We start from the raw sequence: 24,960 nt of genomic DNA, 5'->3' as shown, positions 1-24,960 counted from the left end.
ATGGTACTAGAAGTTCTATTAAATAGTATCAGAAATGAAGAGATGGTAAAGGGCATAACGGTCGGTAAAAGGGCATACAAGGTTCGTGCTTTCGCGGACGACATAATAGTAACATCGCAGGACCCCATCCAAAGTATCCCGAAAGTATTAGAAATTATCAACGAATATGGGAAGGTAGCGGGGCTAAAAGTGAATTATAAGAAAACTATGTTATTAACTAAAAACTTGGATAAGAAAGAAAAGGAAGAACTACAACAACTAACAAGTCTAGAAATAAGAAAGAAAGTTAAATATCTGGGGGTCTGGATTACGGCAAAAAGTCTGAACCTATATGAGGACAACTACAAAAAGGTGTGGAATGAGATAAAAAAGGACATGGAGAAATGGAGTAAGTTACAACTATCACTATGGGGCAGGATATCTGTAATTAAAATGAATGTACTCCCTAGGTTAATGTACTTATTTCAGGTAATACCAATATTGGGAGGAATGAAATGTTTTGCAGAATGGCGTAAAGACATGTCGAAATTTGTTTGGAATGGTAAGAGACCCCGTATTAAATATCAATTACTCACAGAAAAAAAAGAAAGGGGGGGCTTTGCGCTACCAAACCTTGAACTCTATCACGCAGCAGCAGGCTTGGTATGGGTGAAAGAGTGGATCACCTTGGAAAATCAAGAACTACTAGACTTGGAGGGAGCGGATAATCGCTTTGGATGGCACTCTTATCTATTACACGAGAAAGTTAAAGCGCACAGGGGTTTCCTAAATCATTTGGTAAGAAAATCTTTATATGCAATATGGACGAAATATAGAGGAATCTTAGAAACAAAAATACCTCTGTGGGCCTCTCCAATAAACATGATAACAGTTAAAAAAACAAACATGGATGAGAAATTGGCTACCTACAATGATATATTGGAAATTAACCAAGATGAAATTAAATTGAAACGATATGACGAAATTAAAGATCACCTTTCAGTCTGGCTCCAATACTTCAAAATAAACCAAAGATTTAATGAGGATAAAAAATTGGGTATTGCCAAAGAAAAATCTAAATTTGAAAAAATCATAATGAATAAAGAAGGCAAACAAATCTCACAAATATATGACCTGTTGCTTGAATGGGACCTCATGGAAGAACAAACTAAACCTTCAATGGTGAGATGGGCCCAAGATTTTGGGTATAATATCCTCGTGGAGCAATGGGAGAGGCTGTGGAGACAGGACCTGAAGTTTACCGCCTGTTACAATCTAAAAGAGAATATTTTAAAAATGATGTACAGGTGGTACCAAACACCGGATAGATTAGCCAAAATATACAAAAATCAATCAGATAAATGCTGGAGGTGCGGAACAGAAACAGGCACGCAAATACATATGTGGTGGAAATGCCCCATGATAAACAACTACTGGAATGTGATCTATGAGGAACTTAAGAAAATGACAAAAACAACAATTAAAAAGAAACCAGAGGTATTTTTATTGAATATAATGCCTGAAAATGTAAAAGGCGCGAACAGAACGCTGATGATGTATGGAATAGTCGCGGCAAGGATCCTGTTAGCGAGAACCTGGAAAAGTAACATCATACCCAGCAAACTTGAGTGGCAACTGTTAATGAAAGAGTATGCACAGCTAGCAAAATTTACAGGAAGAGTCAGAGGACAGACGAACCAAAAAATTAAAAAAGAATGGAGGTTATTTTACGAATATTTAGAATCTAATTAAATAATTAAGCCAACCAGCAGAGCGTACCTGAGCCCAAATGGAACATTTGAGGAATAAGATGTAAATGTAAATTAAGATTCGTGCCATGAAATAGAATGTAATATATGAGGTACAGAGAAGTAACGGGAAGTCAAATTTTAATTTTTCTTTTTCTTCTCCCTCTTTCTCCTTTTCTTCCCCTTTTTTCTTCTTGATTTCTTCCTTCTGTTCATCGTTGCTGTTTTCTTCTTTCCCTCGTCTTTCCTGAGTGTATCAGACGAGGCATACACTTTCACTGGTTTACTGGTTTACATTTCGTTATTGTGACTATGTATTTTTTTTCCTTTGTTAGATTTGTACATGACAGAATTTTTCTTTGGTTCTTTTCTTTGTAATATTGCTGCAATACTGTTGCATTGTGTGATTTTTAAATGGAAAATAATAAAATACTTTTTACTCTGAAAAAAAAAAAAGGACTGCAAATGGACTTGCATGAAAAAGCAAGGGGTGAGGTGGCTGAGGATCGCTTTATCATGTATAATGAGATAAAAATCCAAAGTCTCTGTTCAAACCAGGTCTCTCCATGGTTTTAAGCTTGGTGATAAGTTGCAATTCAGCAACTTCTCTTTCCAGTCTATTTCTGAAATTCTTTTGTAGTAAGACAGCTATTTTGATATCTTGTATAGAATGTCCTGGGAGATTGAAGTGTTCTCCTACTGGTTTCTCTGTCTTGTGATTCCTGATGTCAGATTTATGTCCATTTATCCTTTGGCGTAGGGTTTGGCCTGTTTGTCCAATATAGAGAGCTGAAGGGCACTGTTGGCATTTGATGGCATACACAATGTTAGAAGATGAGCAATTAAATAGTCCTGAGATGGTATGTTGGATGTTGTTGGGGCCAGTAATGGTGTTGTCTGGGTGTATGTGGCAGCAAAGTTGGCATCTGGGTTTATTGCAGGCTCTGGTACCAGTATCCATGTTAAATCTGGTGGTTGTCAGTTCCCAGGATTCTTTGAGGGGAAGCCATGTGCTTTAAATGTATGGGCTGGATGTAGAATCGCAGATGCACTTATTCTCACAGCAACTGGCAAAAGCATAACTCCTGATAGAAGCTTACCAGGCAGTGCATGATGGTCCTGAATGTTTGAATGGTCTTCACAGTAACAACAGATGTGGAAAGCTACCATGGCAAAGTATGGAAGGTGTGGGGAATCGTTGACCCTCCAGATGTTGCTCCCACCATCCCTAGCCATTGGCTGTGCTTGCAGCAACATCTGAAAAGCCAAACATTCCCCACACCTGAAGTAGGGAAATAAAGGCATTCTGTGCATGCTCAGAGGCACTTCTCTGTATTTCACTCTTTCAAGCTCAGCTCAGAAATGATAAACATGTATTAGGTTTCAGCCTCCAGAAAATCCTATCTTAAAGTAAGCCTTGTATCAATCTGGCTTTGCTATTAGATGACACTGACAGGTTTATTAACCAATTCTCACTGACCCAGTTACTAGCACAATTACATTCTAGGACTGATTCTTCTAGCTTCCTTCACAGTTAGACCTAACAGTGCCATTACAATACTTTACATTACAACCCTTCAAGGCTTGTATCAGATCTGTATACAGTGCAACATGAAGCACAGTTCTAACCATGTTTAGTCATCCCATTGACTTCATTGAGTTTTACTCCCAGGTTAATTGGGGTTAGTACTGTGGCTTGAGCTGTTCAATCCCTACTGATACATGATGATCATTGTTCATGGTCTTGGGTATGCATATAAAGGCACATGAAATAGTGACATTATGGAAACTGAGATGTGGGACAGATGAACGTCACAACAGGAGATCACCTGGGAATACCCGGTGCAGTTTTTTGTCGTCCCCCCCCCCCTGCTGTCCTGGGCTCCTTTGAGAGGAAGGCCAGGGTATAAATCAAATAAATAACAACAATTCACATTAGTTGAGCCTTGAAATCGAGGGATGGGTCTGCTCAATGCCAGATTAAGCCACCTGACTCCCTAGGGCTGCTGAGATAGAAGACAGCTAGGATCCTTAATCCCATTACTCAAACCAGTTTCGGCAAAACATCCATTCATTTCTATGCTGCTTTATAATTTTAAGAAGGAAAAAAAAATATCCAAGAGGTTTACAGCCTACATCAAACCATCAAAGAAAGCAATGCAAAATAAAACATTGAAGAAAGTCAAGCTGCATTCAAAACAGCAAAATAAAATGAAGACATTACCATAACCATTGCAAAATAACATTTTATGAAAGGGAGTCAGATAAAGTTGGATGACCAATGATTCGGTCAGGTATGCCCCCCCCCCCAATGCCTCTGAACCAGAACCCCTTTTGACGCGCAGTTATAAAAACAACCAAGAAGGTCGGGGGCGGCGGCGGGGGCCGGCTCTCCTAGCGACCAAGCTGAGCGGTGAGGAGACCAGACCGGAAGCTCCAAGGCCGACACGTTCCCGGTACCGCCAGCGGCGCGTTTCAGTTTCGATTCTTGCGGTGGCCGCTTGTGCCGGGGAAGGAGCGGAGCCCGTTTGCTACGGGACGGCTGCAGCAGGGAAACGAAAGCGGAGCAGCAGCGCTTCCAGCAGACGGACGAGTCTCCCGCTCGGAGCCAGTCGTCTGCAGAGGGGGCTCCGCCGCTCTTGGCCCGGACTTGCCCACCAACCACCCCGGGGCGCTGGTGAGTACTCCGAGGTGGTCCTGACCCCGCTCTGCAGCCTCTGACAGGAGGCATCCAAAAGTCGGCTCCCGGGGGCGGGAGGCGCGATAGGAATCCCACCCGATTCCTCGCTCGTGCCAGCCTGCTTAGTTCCCGCGGGGCTCCTTCCGAGGACGTGGGCTTTGGGCAGAGGCAGGCGGCCGCCCTCTCGACACCTGGCCCTGCAGGGGCGCGCGAAGTAAATAAGTTACTTCGTGCTTAATTGCCTTTTTGCTGCCACTTCTGGAAGGTTCTTTGCCCAATAATTTTCACGACCTCGCACCTTGATTCGGGCAGGAAGGGTGAAGGGCGCGCCGCTGTGCCCCAGGGCAGGCGCTCCTCCTGTGAAGAGCATTGCGGCCGCTTTGGCCAGCCTGGGTCCAGGGGACGGCGCGGGTGACCCTGGTTGGCTTCCCCCCTGGAAGTTTGTTTTGGCCATAGCGTCACCAGTCACGGGGCGCTGTGCTCCTTATCAGTTGGTTCACGATGTCCCAGGTCACAGGAAAGCGAGTTAACGTTTGAGTTAATCTGAACTCTTAGGCTGGATAGATAGAATTGTCGAGTTGGAAGGGACTACGAGAGTCATCTAGTCCAACCCCTGCAATGCAAGAATCCTTTTGCCCAACGTGGGGCTTGAACCCACCACCCTGAGATTAAGAGTATCACGCTCTACCGTCTGAGCTATGCCTGCGGCTGCTCAGTAATAATAATAATAATAATAATAATAATAATAATAATAATAATAATTTTTATTTATACCCCGCCCTTCCCAGTCAAGACCGGGCTCAGGGCGGCTAACAACAAATAATATCAACACAAATATAAAAGAAACAATTCAGTTAAAACAACAGAATAATACAATGTTAAAATTCAATTTTAAAATTAAAAATATACGAATAAGATAAAACCATTATAAGTAAAACCTTATAAATAAAACCTTAGGGGAGGGTAACCGTGGGGTCAGACTGCGTCAGTCCGAAGGCCAAACGAAACAGCTGTGTCTTGCAGGCCCTACGAAAAGATGACAAATCCCGCAGGGCCCTAGTCTCCTGAGACAGAGCGTTCCACCAGGTCGGGGCCAGTACTGAGAAGGCCCTGGTCCTGGTCGAGGCCAGCCTAGCCACCTTGTGACTCGGGATCTCCAATATGTTATTATTTGTGGACCGTAATGTCCTCTGTGGGTCATACCGGGAGAGGCGGTCCCGTAGGTACGAGGGTCCTAAGCCGCATAAGGCTTTAAAGGTCAAAACCAGCACCTTGAACCTGATCCTGTACTCCACCGGGAGCCAGTGCAGTTGGTAAAGCACTGGATGAATACGATCCCGCGGCTGGGACCCTGTAAGGAGCCTCGTTGCGGCATTCTGCACCCACTGGAGTTTCTGGGTCAGTTTCAAGGGCAGCCCCGCATAGAGCGAGTTACAATAATCAAGCCTAGAGGTGACCATCGCATGGATCACTGTGGCTAGATCAGGTTGAGAGAGATAGGGGACCAACTGCTTAATGCGGCGGAGATGGAAAAATGCCACCTTGGCTGTGGTTGCAACCTGTGCCTCCATGGAAAGGGAGGCATCCAAGGTTACCCCCAAGCTCTTGACAGAAGGGGCTGACACTAATTGGGCCCCAGCGAAAGATGGAAGTTGCCCCCCCCCGTCCCATGTCATCCCGACCCAGCCAGAGGACCTCTGTCTTCGAAGGATTTAGCTTCAGCCGACTCCCATGTAGCCATCCAGCAGCAGCTTCCAGGCACTTGGTCAATGTGTCCAGGGCCGAGGCAGGACGGCCATCCATCAACAGATAAATCTGGGTGTCATCAGCATAAGGAAAGGGAAGGTTGAAAATTGTCTATTGAGAAGTTTGTAATAGAATTTTTCTTCTTGGCATCTAAGCTCTTCTCTGTATTCTTCCTATAGAGCTGCTGACAAGCTTTCTGATAGGGGAAAAGGGAGAGGATTGTGGGGGCTCCTGGAATGTTATGTTTAGAGGGAGCAGAGAGAGCCACTCTCATGCCCCTTTTGGCCCCACTACATGGACTAGCAGATTGTTGCTAGTCTGGGTGGTGGTGGGATAAAAGAAGTGTGAGAGAGTCACTGTTCATTTCTTTTCTTGGGGAAATGTGTTTGCTTCCACTCCCAGTTTCCCAGTGGCAAGGCTTCTGAGCAGCTTCCAATTCTACAATTCTTTGATTCTACGATTCTGTGTTTGTGTTTGGGCCTCCTGGGGAAGTGGTGGTGGAAACCACTCTTGTGTGCGGTGCCTCTACCGCCATGGTGTGAATGGGAGGGTTAAAAGGGAACCCCTCATGGTCTCTTTCCCAGAGGGCTCTGGTTTTTCCCCTGGTTTCTATACTTATAACGTAAGTGGGGTGGGGAGTGTTGTTAATAATGCAGTGTTCCTCCTTCAAATTTATTTCAGTTTCCTAGGCCGTACCAAAATGGCAGACAACCAAGCTGTTCCAAGATTTTACATGGCGAGACTTAATGAATATTGTCAGAGACAACGTTTACGATTGGACTATAGGGATCTTGGTTTTGAAGGCCCACCTCATAATCGTGTGTAAGTGAATGAAGAATGTTGGGAAGTAGGGACAGGGAGGAGTGAGGAAATTCACACTTCTCTCTAGATGCGTTATATGCAGCAAGTAAGCAGGGCAGGAATATTGGTATGGCAACTAAATTAAAGGATCAGTTTTTTTGGATAGCCTTTTCCCCACACCTATACTGTATACAGTCCTACTATTGAAACACTTCCTTAACCATCCCAGTTTCTTAGTCCACTAAGATTTTTCAACTCTAGAGATAAAGCATAACATACCGTAGAACCAGGCTTCCCCCGCTCCCAAGACCTGACATTGCTTTTTATTTCTCATTCCAGTTATAAGGGTGGGAGAAAGTAGTGCACTTTCTGTGTTGTTTTGCTTCCTTTCCCCTCTCTTGCAGTCAGTGCTTGATTGGTGGAAGGCATCTTGTCTTCTTTCCCACCTGAAAGAGAACTCATGGTATGATGTACACTGGGATAAACCGAGAGAGAAATATGTGCCTGTTGTAAGCGCTACAGAGGGAAAGGGAGTCTGTTTCCTACAGCATTTCATGGACCGCATAGGTTTTTCTTGGCCTAATACTTGCAGATAGGTTAGCAAACTTTCATTAGAAGCTGCACTGTTGAACCCTCCTACTCGCCAGACAGCTGCTTGAAACAGCATCTAATTTAGTAGGATGGCTCACTTGTTCCTCTCCAGATGTTGTTGGACTCTGGCTCCCAAGGCAGCATGGCTGATTGCCAGGGATGATGGGCATTGTACTCTAAAACATATAGAGGGGCATGGTTGGTGAATGGAGCCTTATAGGACAGAAAAGGGAAGCTAGCATTAGGCACACTTTACAAATAATAGGAACGAGAGATTTACAGTAGCAAACTAGCCAGGTATTTCCCATTTCTGTTTATCCAGTATCCAAGACTTAAAGCATAGAGTTCAATCTGCAAGCATATTTTGCAGACTGCGGGCATTTAACTCTCTCTTTTTCATTGCAGATTCACTGTAGCAGTTGAAATAGATGGAAAGCAGTTTAGCCAAGCAACAGGTAAAACCAAGAAGGAGGCAAAAGATCAAGCAGCATTCTTAGCTTGGGAGTCCATACAGCAAGAACTGCCAGTAAGTAGACCATAAAGGATACATGTTGTGGCATACAAATAATTAGAAAACAGAAAAGAAAGAGCCTTTGATCTTGAGGTATGCTAAAAAAAACCAATCTTATATCTCATTCTGTTTTAACATCTGCCTGAAGCTGCAAGGATATATGCCATCTGTGGGCAGGGGTAGCTGGAAAATTTTTGAGTTGATAGGGATGCACCTTTTAACCTTGCTGCTTCCATCACAATAGGATTTAGGAAAGTGTGCCATTGTACATGTGCAGAGTGCCATTGTCTCCTCTCTTTAATAAACCCAGTTATTATCTATGGATAGGGAAAAATATTCCGAGTACGATTTTCAGACAAAATTGACTTGATGCATCTTTTTTAGAAATTCAGCGATACCACATGTGATAAGTTTTTGAATCAACTTTTATTATGTCTGAGATTTGGGAAAATATATTCCAAGTTTGTGGAAGGGTGTGGCTTCATATCTAGACAGGCATAGAAGCAAAACTTTTCATTTTAGAAATTCACTGAGAAACCCACAAAAGAACAAAGTAAAAATAATACTGATAGGATTTTGCTCCATCCCTGTGCATTTAAGATATATCCCCCATGGGTGGGGGAGCTTGTTGAAAGCAGATCTATACAGCATTTCTGGAAAATACTCTGGAACTGCTTGTGACTCAGATTTGCTTCAATTAGTCATAACAGTTTTTCTGTTTTGAGACTCATGGGAGGGACCTCTTTGCCATAGATCAGGATTGGCTGAGTGCTGCAGAGAACAGGAGATTGACAAATGTGCCTCTGTAAAGTCAAGGAAGTGTATATATAATGTCTGTGGACCAGGAAAGAGTTTATCTAGACTACACTACTACTTCCAGGGGCTGCCTTGGAAGATGGTTTGGAAATTTCAACTGGTGTGTTATATTACAACACAGAATGTCATAGAATTAATATTACATTACAATAAAATGCAATGTAAGAAGTAAAATAAGCAATAAAATGCAATTAAAAATCAGTATTTAATGTGAGCATGCTGTGGACCACTTGAATGTAGCTTGTGGACCATTGGTGGTCCACATACCAGAGTTTGAGAACCCATGTCCTTCTTACACAGCTGATGGTGATGAAGGTCTTTCAGGAAGCACTGCCGTCTCTTAAGTTGTACAATCATTCTGGGTCTGTAGATGCATACTATGTTGTCTCTCTTTGACCTGGACCTTTTGGTGTCAGCGTTCTGGCAGGTTGTGGGTGGCGTCACCACCTCCTTTGAAAACTCTTAGTGTTCTTCTGCAAGTCTTTCTGTGGAGGGTCCCTCAAGGAGATCCTCAGTGGCAATTCCAAGGGACGCTGCTTGCTCCCCTAGGTCTTCAGTCTATGGGGAGTTGGATTCGTATATACCCAGTACCAGGTCAGAACTAGGAATGACACACACCTATCCTGTATCAGGTCTAGCCTTCTGGCCTTTGCCTTGGATGTGTATTGTTGTTGCCATGTAACATTGCTAAATAAGAATAGTATTTTATGTGTCCTGCTGCCAACTTGGAACATGAAACCCAAGTATAGATCTCCCCATACCATGTAATAAAGAGGAATTCAGTGAGAAACTGCTCACTGTTCAAGCAGACTGATTTAGACCTATTGTTTACAGGCAGATCCTGTTTTAAGAAAATATAAAGTAAATTGAATTAAAGGAAGTAATAAGAGAAATTAGGTTAAAGAACGATATATAGTATGATTTAAAGATGTGATTTTGAAATTGCTAAAGATGAAATATGATGAAGCACAGATAGGGGGGTTTCAAGGAAGTCACCCTAAAATGTTAAGAAAAGAATAAGAATTGAGAAAGTTACATCCTTTTCTTTTTTATGTTTTATTTGTATGTCTCCACTATCTCAGTTGCCTGAGCCTGCTGCACTACCAGCTTCTTTACCTAACTTTCTTACCTTGCTCAATGAATATTCATCGAGGAACAAAGTGGTGGTTCGATATGATGTGGTTTCTAAATCTGGCCTGGATCACATGCCAATGTAAGATGTCAATAATTATTGATTATTATTTTTTTGACTACTATTCTTGGCAACTTTTTTTTTAGTTATACCTAAAGCTCTTAGTGATTTGTAGACAATAGTAGATGTCTTTTTGTAGTATTTGGGTGCCAGCTCATAATGTGGCTTTTTAACTCAGGCTTTTGGGAATGGTCTGTGACGTTTAGTAATTTCACCACTACTACAACTACTACTGGGATGTGGGTGGCACTGTGGTCTAATCCACTGAGCCTCTTGTGCTTGCCGATCAGAAGGTTCGCAGTTCGAGTCCCCATGACGGGGTGAGCTCCTGTTGCTCTGTCCCAGCTTCTGCCAGCCTAGCAGTTCGAAAGCACACCAATGTGAGTAGATAAATAGGTACCGCTGCGATGGGAAGGTAAATGGTGTTTCTGTGCGCTCTGGCTTCCGCCACAGTGTCCCGTTGTGCCAAAATCGGTTTAGTCATGCTGGCCACATGACCCCGAAAGCTGTCTGTGGACAAACACCGGCTCCCTCGGCCTGAAAGCAAGATGAGCACCACAACCCTGTAGTCGACTTTGACTGGACTTAACCGCCCAGGGGTCCTTTACCTTTACCTTACTACTATAACTACTTTTATTATTGATTAAATTTATATACTGCCCATCATTTATCTACCACTTTTGGATCCCCGGGCCTAAATAAAATGAAATGTAGGAAAATGATATGTGAGACAGGTGGCAGTGAATTTGTAGTTTTCCATAGCCAAAGAAAGGCTTGAGGTCCCGCTGCAAGGCTTTTTATTTCCCTCCACTTCCCTGCAGCTTCCCACATGCCCTCAAAATGGAGGACCCTTCAGAGATTTTTGGAGCTTGTGCAGGGTGGAGAGAAAATGGAAGTGCCACTATGCCTGTGTGGACTCTGCTCTGGCCACCCAATTTCTGACTCCTGACCATATGCACACTTTTGTAACATGGACACCAAAAAGTTTTGCTTGAGGTCATTAGAACTTGGTATGGAGAAAGGGTTCCTGCCCAAGGTCTATAGGATTGTTGCCTTCGTCTACAACAGTGAATGCTAACTTATTTCCCCTCTCCCCTCTGTTATGCCTTCTAGTTTTCACTGTGTCTGTAAAATTGATGATAAAGATTTTGGTGAGGGAACAGGAAATAATAAACAAACTGCAAAACGGATTGCAGCCAGGCAAGCGTATGAAAAGTTGAATGACCAAGCAACTTCCAGGGTATGTATTGCATTTTAAAGGAAAACAACAGACTGTGTTTATTTGTCAGTGTAGCAATTTTCTTTGCAGGAAGTGTCCTATGAACGGTTTTGCCAGCTCTCGCTAGCCCTGCCAGCAATGTGATACTCGATAGGGGTGATGAGAATCTTGGAGTCATAGAATTGTAGAGTTGGAATCTACCACGAGGGTCATGTAGTCCAACCCCCTGCATTTCAAGAATCGTTTACCTGATGTGGGGTTTGAACCCATGACCCTGGGATTAGGGTCTACCGACTGAGAGTTATAGTCCAGAACATCTGGAGTGCACTGGGTTGGCCAAGGCTGGTTTAATCCCTTTCATTTCGTTGCCATTGTTACTTTTTGTTGCAGTAGATTTTTTAAATCCATGATTAAGGTATAATTCCGAATTGTTTTCCAGGCAGAAAGAAGTGCTTCCCTTACAAATAGTTCTAGAAATCCACCACACAGTAATTCCCAAGAATCATCACCAGAGGCATCTGGGACGTAAGTTAAACATTTAATGATGTCTCTTTAAAGTACTCTTATTTTAATTTTTTGTTGTTGATTTAATAATGATGCTGTACAATATAGCATTCCATAAGGAGCAAAAGGGACACTTACGTATAACATAGCCTTGTAAATGGCAAGGAAGGTGTGATTGGTAGCAATTGAAACAGTGCCTTATTAATGGTAATATCACAGCTGCAGCCCTCCTTCCCATGGGAGGTTAGATTATCCTCCTACTTATTTTGCAAACTTCTAATGTATTTTAATCTTGCCTGCATGTGGATCTCTTTTATTTCATGCCTTGGGGCCCTTTCTAGGCCTTAAAAGCAGTACGTAAGTGGGCTTTTAAAAACAAAATAAAAACAAAAAGTTTACAACGTTCATAAGCCGAAATAATCCCTAGAGAAGCTTTAGTCTCGTGCATGCCCTCCTCTGATCTCCCCAACTAAGAGAAGGACTTTGCTAGTGTTTAATTGGGATTCACAAAACTCCTGCTGCATGTTACATATAATGAGAGATCACAATTTAAAGCCAACTCTGGTTAGTTAAAACAAGCCAGCTTCAAGACCCATGGGTTGAAGTCTGCTTCTTCTGAAACTGAGCAGTTTCTTAGAGATTGAAAGAAAAAGGGTTTGGCTTTGAGATAGGAGAGGCCATAGGGGCTCCTCATGAACCCAAGGCTTTGTTTGCAATGATTCTAGCTCATTCTAGCTGGTGCACGTAGCACCAAACCATGGTCTAGAGTGAACTGGGCTGCTCTTTCGCTTTATACAGTAGTTAAAAGTTCTTCAAATGGATTTTATACCTGTCTAATCTTTTGAGTTGTCTGTTTTTTGGAAAATATTGAAACAAGCTGAAAATATGTAAACAAGCTTAGAAAAACCTGTTCATTATACACCTCAGTTAATGTTGTTATCACTGCTTGAAGGTTTTGATTCAGACATTAAATCCATGGAGTTGCTCCTCATCCTCTCTATGGTTTTCCCCACAGGATATGCAGAAGTGAAGAAAAATAATTAATTAACTTTATAACCCAAACTATTAAAATAGAAACTTAAACGGTATTGAAGAGTACTTGAGAACCATTGAGAATTGGTTTTACTTCATCATTTATTGTTTACTTAAATCATTTTTGTTCCTATCTTCCTTTGGTTATAAATTAAAACCAAAAGGAAGGAAAACACTAAAGAATTCAAAACTGCTGTTTGGAAACTTGTATTTCAGGTCTGCTCAAGAGGCTGTGGACTTTGCTTCCAACAAATCGGATAGTGTAGTTTTCCAGAGCTCCGGTATCTATTCAAAGTAAGGAACCATTTCATTGTCAATTTAAAAGTGGAGAAACAAATGGTGCTTGAGGAGAGAGTCTGCAGTCTTTATCTAGTCTACAATTTCTGTCATCTTTTTGGAAGGATTAGGAGGAGCATAAGGAAAGGTTTGCATCCAGACAGGCAAGGGGATTCCTGTAGTTCAAGAATACATTCCAGGCTAGGCAAAAGAACCGGGGGAGAATGTGGAGCAGAGCTAGTGAGGGATGTCATCTAGAGAGGGGCCCAAGGGCCAGCTAGCGAGACCTGCACTAGTATAAAAACAGACTTCTCTTGACTTCAGAGCATTTATGGCCCTGAAGTGGATTTCTGGTTGTTCAAAATTAGGAGTTCTTTGCATGACCTAGAGCAGGCATGGGGATCAAATGCACCCCTCCAGGCCTCTTGGAAATCTCCCCAGGCCACATCCCACATTGGCCCAGCTTCACACATCCCCCCCAGTGTTTCTGCCTGGCTGGAATACATCATTGAACTCTGGTGATGCCTTGTGCTAGTCTGGGTGCAGGATACAGAGGTGCATGTATGTGTGGGTAGAAACTAGCTTCCTGTATCAAGGTAACATTTGCATTCCTTGATCTGCCAACTTTTGCCTCTGGTGCTGCTGGCCGTGGGCATGTGGCCCTCCAAAGGTTGCCCAGTAGGGAATGCGGCCCTCAGACGGAAAAGCGGTCCCCACTCCTAAGGTAGAGGAGATAGCGAATGTGGAAGAGCAAGTGTTTTCCAAAAACGTGAACTAAAAACAAAACCTAAGAGAGCCTGGGCGCAACCGAGGGCTTAATGAAAATGCTTTTATAATGTTAAGTTACACTGTGGTGTTTTTCATGTGCTTTGTCTCGCTTGCATAGTTGAGCAGGCTTAAGTAAATATGTTAAGCTCACAGGGATCATAATGGGCATGCTTTCTGGTGCCTATATTTTATTTGGTGCACCACTTTTATACTTTACCAAAAGAAAAAAAACTGAGCTACCTTCCCACCCTAAACTTCACTTCAAGATAGCACTCCATAAATGGCAGATAAATTAAACACATAATGCTGACATTCGTTTCAAATATTTCTGTAGTGGTACAGGTCGGGATTCCAGCTGTAACCATGCATCTGACAAACTTGCTAATCAGTTTGGTGCCATACAGCTCAATGAAGCTTCTCCATCCTCTCTGGTATGAAAACTTAATTTTCTCTTGCCATTACAGTATTAACTATTTCTTCTTGTTTGTGTGCGCTAAAATATTAATCCTGCTATAATTTCTTATAGGCCAGTACTGAATTGAAATACATTGGTCAGTCTGATGTAATTTTGAGTATACTGCCATTGTGCCAAATGGCTCCTAGGGTGGTACACCAAGGAAATAGACAGAAGGAAAACTGGCAGGCAACAGTCTGGTTCCCCTCAGTGATGAGCAGGGGATGGGCTCATTCCATTCCATTGGAATATCAGAATATGCCTTATAATGAGTTAGACCAGTGGTCCATCTTGCTCAGTGCTGTACACATTGACTGGCACAACCCTCCAGGGAAGTGTGTAATCCAAATGGGTCAAGTCTGTCCATTACAAGAAATGGATCAAATGAACTTCTACATCCCTAGCTAAGGGGCAAAGTGCAGAAGCTATAAAGCAGCTAGTGGCATGGGGTTGATTTTCCTGGGTTGTTTAACTCCTCAGATCTGGGAAGTTTGAGTTGAGGACTGTGCAGCTCCAGCCAGGGGGAGCTTCCTCCTAACCAGGACCTCGTATGGTTCAGGAAACAAGAAATTATTTCATGATCTGTAGTGGTTCTGTTTTTGAACTCTGATGCCTGACAATAACTGCATTCTGATTTTGAGTGGTCTTTTTAAGTTTTAAGCATTTGGCACTGTGGTAGAACTTCAACATTAATTGTTTCTTCTTGATTTTGCCATAGGCAAGTCCCAAAGATTCTGCTGTGAGACCTAAAAAGTATGTATTTATCTTTTGAAATGGATGCCCTTCATTCAATTGATTTATCCGTTAGTTAAGGGAAATTATTTAACACCTCAAAGAAAATGGGTACTTACAGGTGTGCTTAAGTGTTACAAAGTTTCATTTCCACTTTTTTTCCTTTCCTAAGAAGAGAGACGCCATTGGCACCGAAATTTTCAAAGCCGAATCGAAAGCAAAGCAAGTACACCATCAATGAAAAGTAAGGGTAGCCTTCAAAAGTCCTGCTGATTTATTTATAAGTTTCGCCTTTTATACCTTTGACGTTTGAATTGAATTGAGACTACCTGGAAAGATGGTTTGTGAAGTACTGAGAAAAATGCAACTAGTCGTGTCCATGTTAGTGGTAGCTGGGGATTTTAACGCACGCATTGGTCCATGTCCAAGTACACACAGGCCTTTCCATTTGCTTTCATGAAAAGGTCTGATCAAATTACAACAGTTGATCTCCTTTAACAAACTGGTAGTTTTATTGAGTGGCTGTTCTCTGTGTGTGAACTATGGTAGTGTGTGTGGTTGTTTTTAATATTGTGTGTTAGGTTGTGTGTGTGTGTGTGTGTGTGTGTGTGTGTTTGTTTGTTTTTTACTACCGGTATTGATTACTGATAGCTGCCTTGTGCATTCCATGAATGACAGCAAATATACCCACTCCTAGACTGCTTGGATACCTCAGCTGTGTGCCTTTATTTCATCATTAAATTAATAATAGTTGCAGGTATATTGCCATTGTAACCCTTTTCAAGAATTTTGACATTTAACACTAAGACTTGCATTCATTTTTGGAACCAGGTTTCTGGACGATTTTGAAGATATACAGAAAATTAAATCTGGTGGATATGGAACCGTTTTCAAGGCAAAACATTTCATTGATGGTCGATTATTAGCTGTTAAACGAGTCAAGCTTCTTGTGTAAGTTATCTTGTGCTTCTTATTATTTTAATTAAGCTAATTTAAGCTTTAACAATTTGTGCTGTTTTGCACATGTGAAATTATTTTAGTCCTAATTTTAGAGGAATTGCGGGGCACTGTAAATCAACATTTAAAAGAGTTAGGCTTAACCGTGGCTTAGTTGCTTATGCAGGAGTTGTCAATGTAGTGCTATCCAGATGTTGTTGGACTCCAGCTTCCATCATCCCTGGATGACCAGGGCTGATGGGAGTTGAAGTCCATCAACCACTGTCCTAATGCATGAACAAGTGACTGGGTTAAGGACATGCCATTTTCCTTTCTGTTGCTGGGCTCTATGTTGTAACTAGAATAAATATGGTTGTATCCAAGTAAATTCTATTCAGAGTCAACCTAGGCATTCCAAATCAGAAGCATTTTTTTAAAAGAAGTGGTATAAAAATAATCCTTTTTCTTCTTTACAGTACAGGCCACTCTCAACTTAAGCTGGGGTTACATTCTGGGTATAGCATGTAGAACCAAAATCACATATAGTCAAAATACATTGGGTCCAATGGAAGGTGGCATTACCAAAGTCTCTTTTGCCTGCCCCCTTTTTATTTTTTATTTTAATTTGCCACACACATAAAGCTGAATGCACACAGGTTAAATGCATGTAAGTTGTGAGTTAGCTGTACAAGTATTCAGGGTTTGCTTTGCATACATTTTAACAATACTCTTTTCCCCTTCTGACCCCCTTCGGCCACCCCACACTAGAGGAGAAGAGGAATCAAAAAAGGAAGTACAAGCCTTAGCAAACCTTGATCATGAATATATAGTTCGATATTTTCATTGTTGGATCGGGAAAGATAATATCCCATCGCCAGAGGATAGTGAACAGAGGTAATTCCACTGCGTATTCAGAACCTCTCTAAGGTGACATGTATTGTTGTTTTTTGCGTAAACCAGAGGTGGATCAGATTTTGGCTCTATGGGCCAGATCAGCTTTGTGACATCATATGTTGATAGTTGGGTTATCTTGCCCACCTGTCAGAATCACTTGCATAGGGTTCAGAAGTGCCTGACAGTCAACTGGCTGTCAGGCCTGTGCTTAGTACTCAAAGGACCGAGCAAAAGGCTGGCAAACTCGCTTTCTCCTCCTCCACCCCCTCCCACTAGCTGACGTTTATTATTTTTGTGGGTGATCATTTTTATTGGGTTCCTATTCTAAATTTTGCATTGTTAATGTTATTGCCCAAAGACCCTTAGAGGCCTTAAAAAAATAGAGACAAATTAAAGAAATAAATAATAAACAGCATTTTGGCAGTGGCTTCACTTTAGGAACTGGCATTTTTTTTATTTAATTTTATTTTGCTTGTCAGCTCACTTCCTAACTCTTAAGAACAGTTGTAGCTGTAGGTAAATTCTCTTGGTCCCAGAATCAATTTCCATAAAGAAATATGATGCTGCTAGGATCCAACTCTCACTAGAGGCCTTGGTGACCTCAGTGGCTAGGCGGACATGTTACCAGCTGAACAATAATAATAATTTAGAAAAACTTAGACTGAGTTTTAGCAAACATGAAAAACTTAAAACAAATCCTTATTTCATGATGAATAGCCTTTAGACTATAATGTAACTTAAATAGAAAACTATTTTAGAAATATTTACTCCTCCAAAAGAATTTTATTTTAATAATCTGATTAAAATAAAAAAACTGATTTTTTAAAATAAACTTAATCATTGATTTTTATCCACCCTGCTTTGGTGCCTCAATTGCATCCTCATTGTGCCATCCAGCATAGATTTTCTGGGTAGTGCAGGGCCTCTTATAGTCTGGCCCAAAGGAGGTGGCAAAACTGATGGTAGCTGTCTCTGACTTGTTTGCAGAGTGTTTTGAGGATAAAAATCGCTTGCACCCCCCGGGATCATGACTCTGCTGTTACAGCAGATGAATCTAAAGGTTACAGAGCACTGTTTAGTCTTGTCGTGTTGGATGAGTTAGTAAAGCTCGAGGATGTGAACTAGGTGCTTGGATCAGTCATCTGTTTTATTTTATTTTTTGCAGGGTGCAAGGTGACTGCCTTTTCATAGTGATGGAATATTGTGAAGCAGGAACACTTAAAGATTGGATTAGTAAGGAAAGTGCAAAGGAAAGCTATCATGAAGATGTCAAAATTAAATTCCAGCAAATAGTGGAAGGGGTAGCATATATCCATTCTAAAGACTTAATTCATCGAGATCTCAAGGTATGCAGATGAGACAATTACAATATCAGGTGTGAATGATAAAATGGAAATATGAACAGAAGCTGCTAGCTAGGAATATTCTTACTGAAAAGTTCAATTAGTCTTATCATAGGTGCTTGGGAGAGGGTACATATAAAGGAGAACACAGGAGAAAAAAGTATCTTACTTAAACTATTTCACTTCTTCAATTCCAAATAAATTGATGCATTTATTTTATTTTATTATTTCAGTTGCATGGGGGGGGGTCTTAATCTGGAATATACTTCGAGTACAAGGTGGATGTTTTCATCTGGAGGGGAAATTGAAAACACAGCAGATTTTTTTTTAAGCAAATAAGAAGCTGAGGGGGTTCAGACTCTGTGGGATAACTGTTGAGGAGACTATGGTGACTTATCCAGAGCTTAATGACTTGTAAAGGTAAAGGGACCCCTGACCGTTAGGTCCAGCCAGGGTTGACTCAGGGTTGCGGTGCTCATCTCGTTTTACTTACCGAGGGAGCCGGCGTACAGCTTCCAGGTCATGTGGCCAGCATGACTAAGCTGCTTCTGGCGAATCAGAGCAGCACACGGAAATGCCATTTACCTTCCTGCCAGAGCGGTACCTATTTATCTACTTGCACTGCGTGCTTTTGAACTGCTAGGTTGGCAGGAGCAGGGACTGAGCAACAGGACCTCACCCTGTCGCGGGGATTCGAACCGGCGACCTTTTGATTGGCAAGCCCTAAGCTCAGTGGTTTAGACCACAGTGACACCTGCGTCCCTGAATGACTTTTATATCTGAATATTTTGGTTTTTGTTTCTCTCTACCCCCCCAGCCAATAAATATATTAATATCTAGAGACAATAAAATAAAAATTGGTGATTTTGGGCTAGTAACCACAGGTGTAGATGACCTTTCAGTACAGCGGACAGAAAAGAGAGGAACAGCACAATACATGGCTCCTGAACAGGTAATACTTTTAATATTTGATCCATGTGAATGCAATGACACTTTTCTCCCAGGGCAGTTGTAAATTTGTTCTGAGTACACAAGTACACACTCATAGTGACCACCACCACCACCTCCTCCATCCCCACAATGCCCCTGTGGAGATGGGAGTACCGAATCGGTGGTGTATGCCCTTCTGGCTTACCCTCTTTATTAAGACTTGAGGAATGAGATTATCACCCCTCTTTTATTGTCCATTCCGGGTCGCCCAACCACTGCCAGAGTGTCCTTTCTATTGTCAGATCAAGATGAGCAGGTGACAGCAAAGGTTGCAAGGTTTTTAGCTGGGGCAATCAGAATAAGATCCACTATTTGACTAGTGATTCAAAGCCCTAAAATGTATTTTATATAATTGACTTTTTATTTCTATTCTTTTTATATTATATTGTTGTTTTATTGCTATGGCCGATGGCTGATGCAAATAAAGATTCATTCATTCATCATCAAACACCCCCACCCCCATTATTATTACAACAACAACAACAACCCCTGTAAGTTAGGTTACACTAAGAGGGAGTGACCATCTCCAAGTCATTCTGTTAGCTTAATGACTGAGTGGGAATTTGGGAAAGAACCAACTGCCTTGATCCTGTAGTCAGTTTTCAGAATAAAATGCCAATATATGCTTTGAAGTGCATAAGGCCTATATGATTAAGCTCCATGAAAAGTTCTTGTTAGAACATGTTCTTATGACCTAATGTGTTCATGTTTGCATCGTCCACAGGAGGGGAACACTTATGGAAAGGAAGTGGATATCTTTCCGTTAGGATTAATTTTATTTGAAATGCTTTACACATTCCAAACTTATCATGAGAAATACCAGGTAAATGTATTTTTTTTAATGGCACATATTTTTTCTCAGAAATGTATAGAAAATATGTATGCACAACCGGGGCTCCAAACAGTTGGAGTGGATGAAAGGGACAGGATAGAAGGATGAAGGGGCATGTTCATGTGTCTATGCATTCTTGCTAATGGACAGTGGTCTAGAAATGCTGACCTCTTGGCACTCCTTCCTTCATAGTCTGGGGAATAGCAGCAGAGTTGTTAGGGGGACAGGGGAGGTTTTGTTTGGGAGAAAAACCAACTGGCCACTGCCTCCCCCATCCACTTACTACAGAGCATGCCGGAAGCAGGTTTGTTGCCTTAGATGCTGGCAGTTGTTTTGCGTGATACAAATGCAGCTTGTATGAATGGTACATTTCTACTCTAGGTCGCCAGAAAGTTGCTTTGCTCTTGTCTTTCTTGCTCCTGCTCTGTCACTCACTCTCGCAGATATACACCATGAGAGAGCAGGCCAGATAGAGCTTGTTGTGCAGGGGGATGAAAGGCAGTGGGTTGCAGACGCATTGCCTCCCCCTTCCCAATTTGAGACCAGGAATCTCCACTACACCACCGCCCATCAAACATCATCATGGTTTTTAGCAAGCAAATTATATTTTTAAAAACAGATATCTGAAAAGCATTATGTTTTAGATTACTGCTTTCTAAAGAAACCCAACACTTTTCAGGAATTGCCACCAACTGACCTGCTCAAGGAAAGGTTTGCTTCTATAAATTCAAGAGGTTGCTTCTGAGGCGGGTGCCTTTTTGCAAAAGGAACCTCAATGCAAATTTATTAAGCTCCCAGTACCAACCTTTCCTCCTGTTGAGGAATGGGAAATGCAAACCAGCCATTCTCTCCTTCCTTCAAACAGGTCCTTAAGCAATGTTGTTTTACTAAATTGGAAAATGGAATTGAGACATAGAACATTGAGAGTCTGCAAGTGTTCCAGCTGTTATGGAGTCCTACTAATGTATCTCTTTCAAAAGCATTTTTTTTTTGCAGCCCAGTATTTTGCTCCCAAATACTATTTTTTTAAATAAAAAAAATGAAAAACATCCCATTTGCAGACTTTGTTGTAATCATTAACTCTCCCTTCAAGCATTTTTCTCACTTGATTTATGAATGGGCAATGGCACGCTCTGCCCCTCCCTTTTCATGTGTCCATTAAATTCCTGAAGGAAGCCCCTTTGAGTACACATGAGGACCCTCCAATAAATGTGTGACATGAAGGAGTTTTTTTATGTTTGTTTGTTTATTTAAGACCTTTATATACAGCTTTTCATTTACAAATTCACACATCTCAAAGTAATTTGCTCTCTCTCCCCCACACACTTTATTAAAACTAAGTTAAGTAACCTTGAAATAGCAAGTTTTCAACACAAGTGGAACAAGGATGTCTCTGTCTTTGGATGCCAAATATCAGGGCTTTTTTCAGGACTCTTAACTCATTAGGAAGTTCCTTATCTATTTCAGTATTCCTGGTGTGTTGAACCTCAACTGAATCTTGAGTTGCTTCCTTCATGTATCACTGCTACAAAGTTTTATTAAACTGCCGTGAAACTTGGGGCATTGTGTGTTTGTAGGGAGAACAGGGTAATAAAATGCAGGACCTTCAAATACTGTTTGCGGTAAGTGCTGTGAGTCTCTGTTGCTGAAAGAACCCAGGCTTCATTTTGAAGAGAGTGGTGCATGCTCTAGTTATCTCCCGTTTGGATTACTGCAATGCGCTCTATGTGGGGCTACCTTTGAAGGTGACCCGGAAACTACAATTAATCCAGACTGTGGCAGCTAGACTGGTGACTGGGAGCAGCCGCCGAGACCACATAACACCGGTCTTGAAAGACCTATATTGGCTCCCAGTACGTTTCCGAGCACAATTCAAAGTGTTGGTGCTGACCTTTAAAGCCCTAAACGGCCTTGGTCCAGTATACCTGAAGGAGCGTCTCCACCCCCATCGTTCTGCCCGGACGCTGAGGTCCCGTGCCGAGGGCCTTCTGGCGGTTCGCTCACTGCGAGAAGCCAAGTTACAGGGAACCAGGCAGAGGGCCTTCTCGGTAGTGGCACACGCCCTGTGGAACACCCTCCCACCACATGTCAAAGAGAAAAACAACTACCAGACTTTTAGGAGACATCTGAAGGCAGCCCTGTTTAGGGAAGCTTTTAATGTTTAATAATTTATTGCATTTTAATGTTCTGTTGGTAGCCGCCCAGAGTGGCTGGGGAATAATAATAATAATAATAATAATAATAATAATAATAATCTTTGAACTTTGCCAGTGAAAATTGTGTCACGCGAGGTATTCTTAAGTGACAGTTGAATACACTAAAATAAAAAAATTCCTTCAGTAGCACCTTAAAGACCAACTAAGTTTTTATTTTGGTATGAGCTTTCGTGTGCATGCACACTTCTTCAGATAGGATTGAATACACTGTAGTTGAATACACTGTGTATTTATTTTTCAGATATTCAAGGACATAAAAGAAGGCAAATTACCAGAACCATTTACAAAGGAGTTTCCAATAGAGGTATACTGAGGCAAAGGATTTTTATAGGTTGTCTTTTCCATGCTTGTTGTAATTTAAAATAAAAAAAACAATCTCTCCTTTGTTTGCAGGCATCCCTAATTAAGAAACTGCTTTCAAAAGTGCCGTCTCAGAGACCATCGGCATCTAACATTTTGCATTTTTTAAGGAAAAAGCAGTATCGCTTTTTCCTTGACTTGTTAACTAATATCCGTCCAAACATAACTGCATAATTTTGGTCTAAAGGTAGTGGTTCCTTTTGCTGTTGCTAATGTTGAAAATCTCATCTGAATCAAAACTGGCACATGGATCCACCAACTCCTTGGGAAACTTAAATCTGGAATTGCCTCTTCCTATATGTTCTGCTGTGGCCTTTGAGGGGATCTGCAAGGTGCTCTTGTGGAGGCAAAATTTCTCTGAAGCCAGAACTAGACACCTGTGCCTTGAACGTGTGGCTGCCTTTAAAAACTGTCCTGCTCTCTCATGGGAGGCTCAGCCTCAGTGGCTAGAAGCCCATTTTACAAGCTGTGACAGATATGGTCATGGTATACTGAGGCAAAGGATTTTTATAGGCTGTCTTTTCCATGCTTGTAATTTAAAATAATAAACGATCTCTCCTTTGTTTGCAGGCATCCCTAATTAAGAAACTGCTTTCAAAAGTGCCATCTCAGAGACCATCGGCATCTGACATTTTGCGTTTTTTAAGGAAAAAGCAGTATAGCCCACACACTTGTTAACTACTAATACCTGTCCAAACATAACTGCAGAATTTTGGTCTAAAGGTAGTGGTTCCTTTTGCTGTTGCTAATGTTGAAAATCTCATCTGAATCAAAACTGTGGCAGGTGGATCCACCAACTGCTTGGGAAACTTAAATCTGCATTGCCTCTTCCTATATGTTCTGCTGTGGCCTTTGAGGGGAGCTGCAAGGTGCTCTTGTGGAGGCAAAATTTCTCTGAAGCCAGAACTAGACACCTGTGCCTTGTACGTGTGGCTGTCTTTAAAAACTGTCCTGCTCTCTCATGGGAGGCTCAGCCTCAGTGGCTAGAAGCCCATTTTACAAGCTGTGACAGATAAGGTCATTCCTGGACTGAGAGAACTTGACCACAGTGGTTCAGGCATTGGTGACTTCAAGGTTAGATTACTGCAGTGCACTCTGTGAGGCTTCCCCTGAACTTGGTTCACAATATGCTGTTAGTGTACAAGAAGAGATGCTCTGCATAGAACAGCTTTGCTCAAAGAACTGCACTGGCTGTCCATTTGCTACCAGGCCAGGTCCAAGGTGTTACTATTAGGGGCAGGATCACCTTACAAGATCTGCATTAACTGGCACTGTTACAGGTGCCACATAATAAGAAATCAGTCTTTACTGCAGTGGCACCTTCACATTGAAACTCCCTGCCTGTGATGCAGGTGCTTTCACGACATTCTTTTTGGCATCTGCTTAAAACACATTTCTTTAGGTAAGCCTGTCCAGATACGTAGAAGCCACGTGTGCTTTCTCTCTTTTTAGGTATAGGTTATTTTAATCAACTTTTCAATGTTTTTAAATACTTGTGCTTTTTATTGAGAATTTTAAAGTGTTTTATTTCTTTTTTTGTAAACTGCTTAGAGGTTTTCTTATAATCAAGTGGTATATAAATTTTGTTCTTTTAAAAATATACGGTCTTCAGCTGAGCTGCAAACTGATTTATCTGGCGTCTGCAAGGAGAGTTCTGCAAGATATCTGCAAGATTAAGTGTTTGTTTCCAAAATTCCACCTATTTTATTGACATGCATTTAATTATTACTTGTAATAAATAATAAAGGAAAATAATAGGAGTGACATAATATGAGGCTTTTGAAGTAATCTAGGTTCCTGCTTGGCAGGGGGGTTGGACTGGATGGCCCTTGTGGTCTCTTCCAACTCTATGATTCTATGAGGTTTTGGAGCTCTCTCTGCTTAGAAGCCTGTGTTAAAATCCTAGCTGCGGTTTGGTAAGACATAGGAAGCTGCTCATACACATTTGACCCATTGGTTCATCAATATTGTCTACTCTAAAAGGTAAAGGTAAAGGGACCCCTGACCATTAGGTCCAGTCGTGACCGACTCTGGGGTTGCGCGCTCATCTCGCATTATTGGCCGAGGGAGCCGGCGTACAGCTTCCAGGTCATGTGGCCAGCATGACAAAGCCGCTTCTGGCAAACCAGAGCAGCACATGGAAACGCCGTTTACCTTCCCGCTGTGTTGTTGTTTAGTCGTTTAGTCGTGTCCGACTCTTCGTGACCCCATGGACCATAGCACGCCAGGCACTCCTGTCTTGCACTGCCTCCCGCAGTTTGGTCAAACTCATGTTCGTAGCTTCGAGAACACTGTCCAACCATCTTGTCCTCTGACGTCCCCTTCTCCTAGTGCCCTCAA

At 41.9% G+C, this 24,960-nt stretch overlaps 1 protein-coding gene across 2 annotated transcripts; it reads left to right on the top strand.

Annotated features, from left to right (window-relative positions):
* Positions 1 to 1,374: 1,374 nt before the first annotated feature.
* Positions 1,375 to 24,389, top strand: EIF2AK2 (eukaryotic translation initiation factor 2 alpha kinase 2). Of its 2 annotated transcripts, XM_088666528.1 has the most exons (18): positions 1,375 to 4,404; positions 6,835 to 6,975; positions 7,951 to 8,071; positions 9,955 to 10,085; positions 11,178 to 11,304; positions 11,723 to 11,808; positions 13,036 to 13,113; positions 14,198 to 14,294; positions 15,036 to 15,070; positions 15,222 to 15,293; positions 15,881 to 16,000; positions 16,754 to 16,879; positions 18,045 to 18,225; positions 19,040 to 19,174; positions 19,937 to 20,035; positions 22,502 to 22,564; positions 22,654 to 22,807; positions 23,191 to 24,389. In XM_088666528.1, the coding sequence occupies exons 2-17, from the start codon at positions 6,854 to 6,856 to the stop codon at positions 22,792 to 22,794; spliced, it is 1,734 nt and encodes a 577-aa protein (XP_088522654.1). In that variant the 5' UTR covers positions 1,375 to 4,404; positions 6,835 to 6,853; the 3' UTR covers positions 22,795 to 22,807; positions 23,191 to 24,389. The 2 variants fall into 2 exon arrangements, with proteins under 2 accessions (XP_088522654.1, XP_034964172.2); XM_035108281.3 differs by lacking the exon at positions 22,654 to 22,807 and having other exon boundaries at positions 1,377 to 4,404.
* The last annotated feature ends 571 nt before the right edge of the window (positions 24,390 to 24,960 follow it).

The sequence above is a fragment of the Zootoca vivipara genome, chromosome 3 (assembly GCF_965207765.1).
Source record: "Zootoca vivipara chromosome 3, rZooViv2.hap1.1, whole genome shotgun sequence".
NCBI classification, from domain to species: domain Eukaryota; kingdom Metazoa; phylum Chordata; class Lepidosauria; order Squamata; family Lacertidae; genus Zootoca; species Zootoca vivipara.
This window is presented reverse-complemented; position numbering and strand designations above follow the sequence as displayed.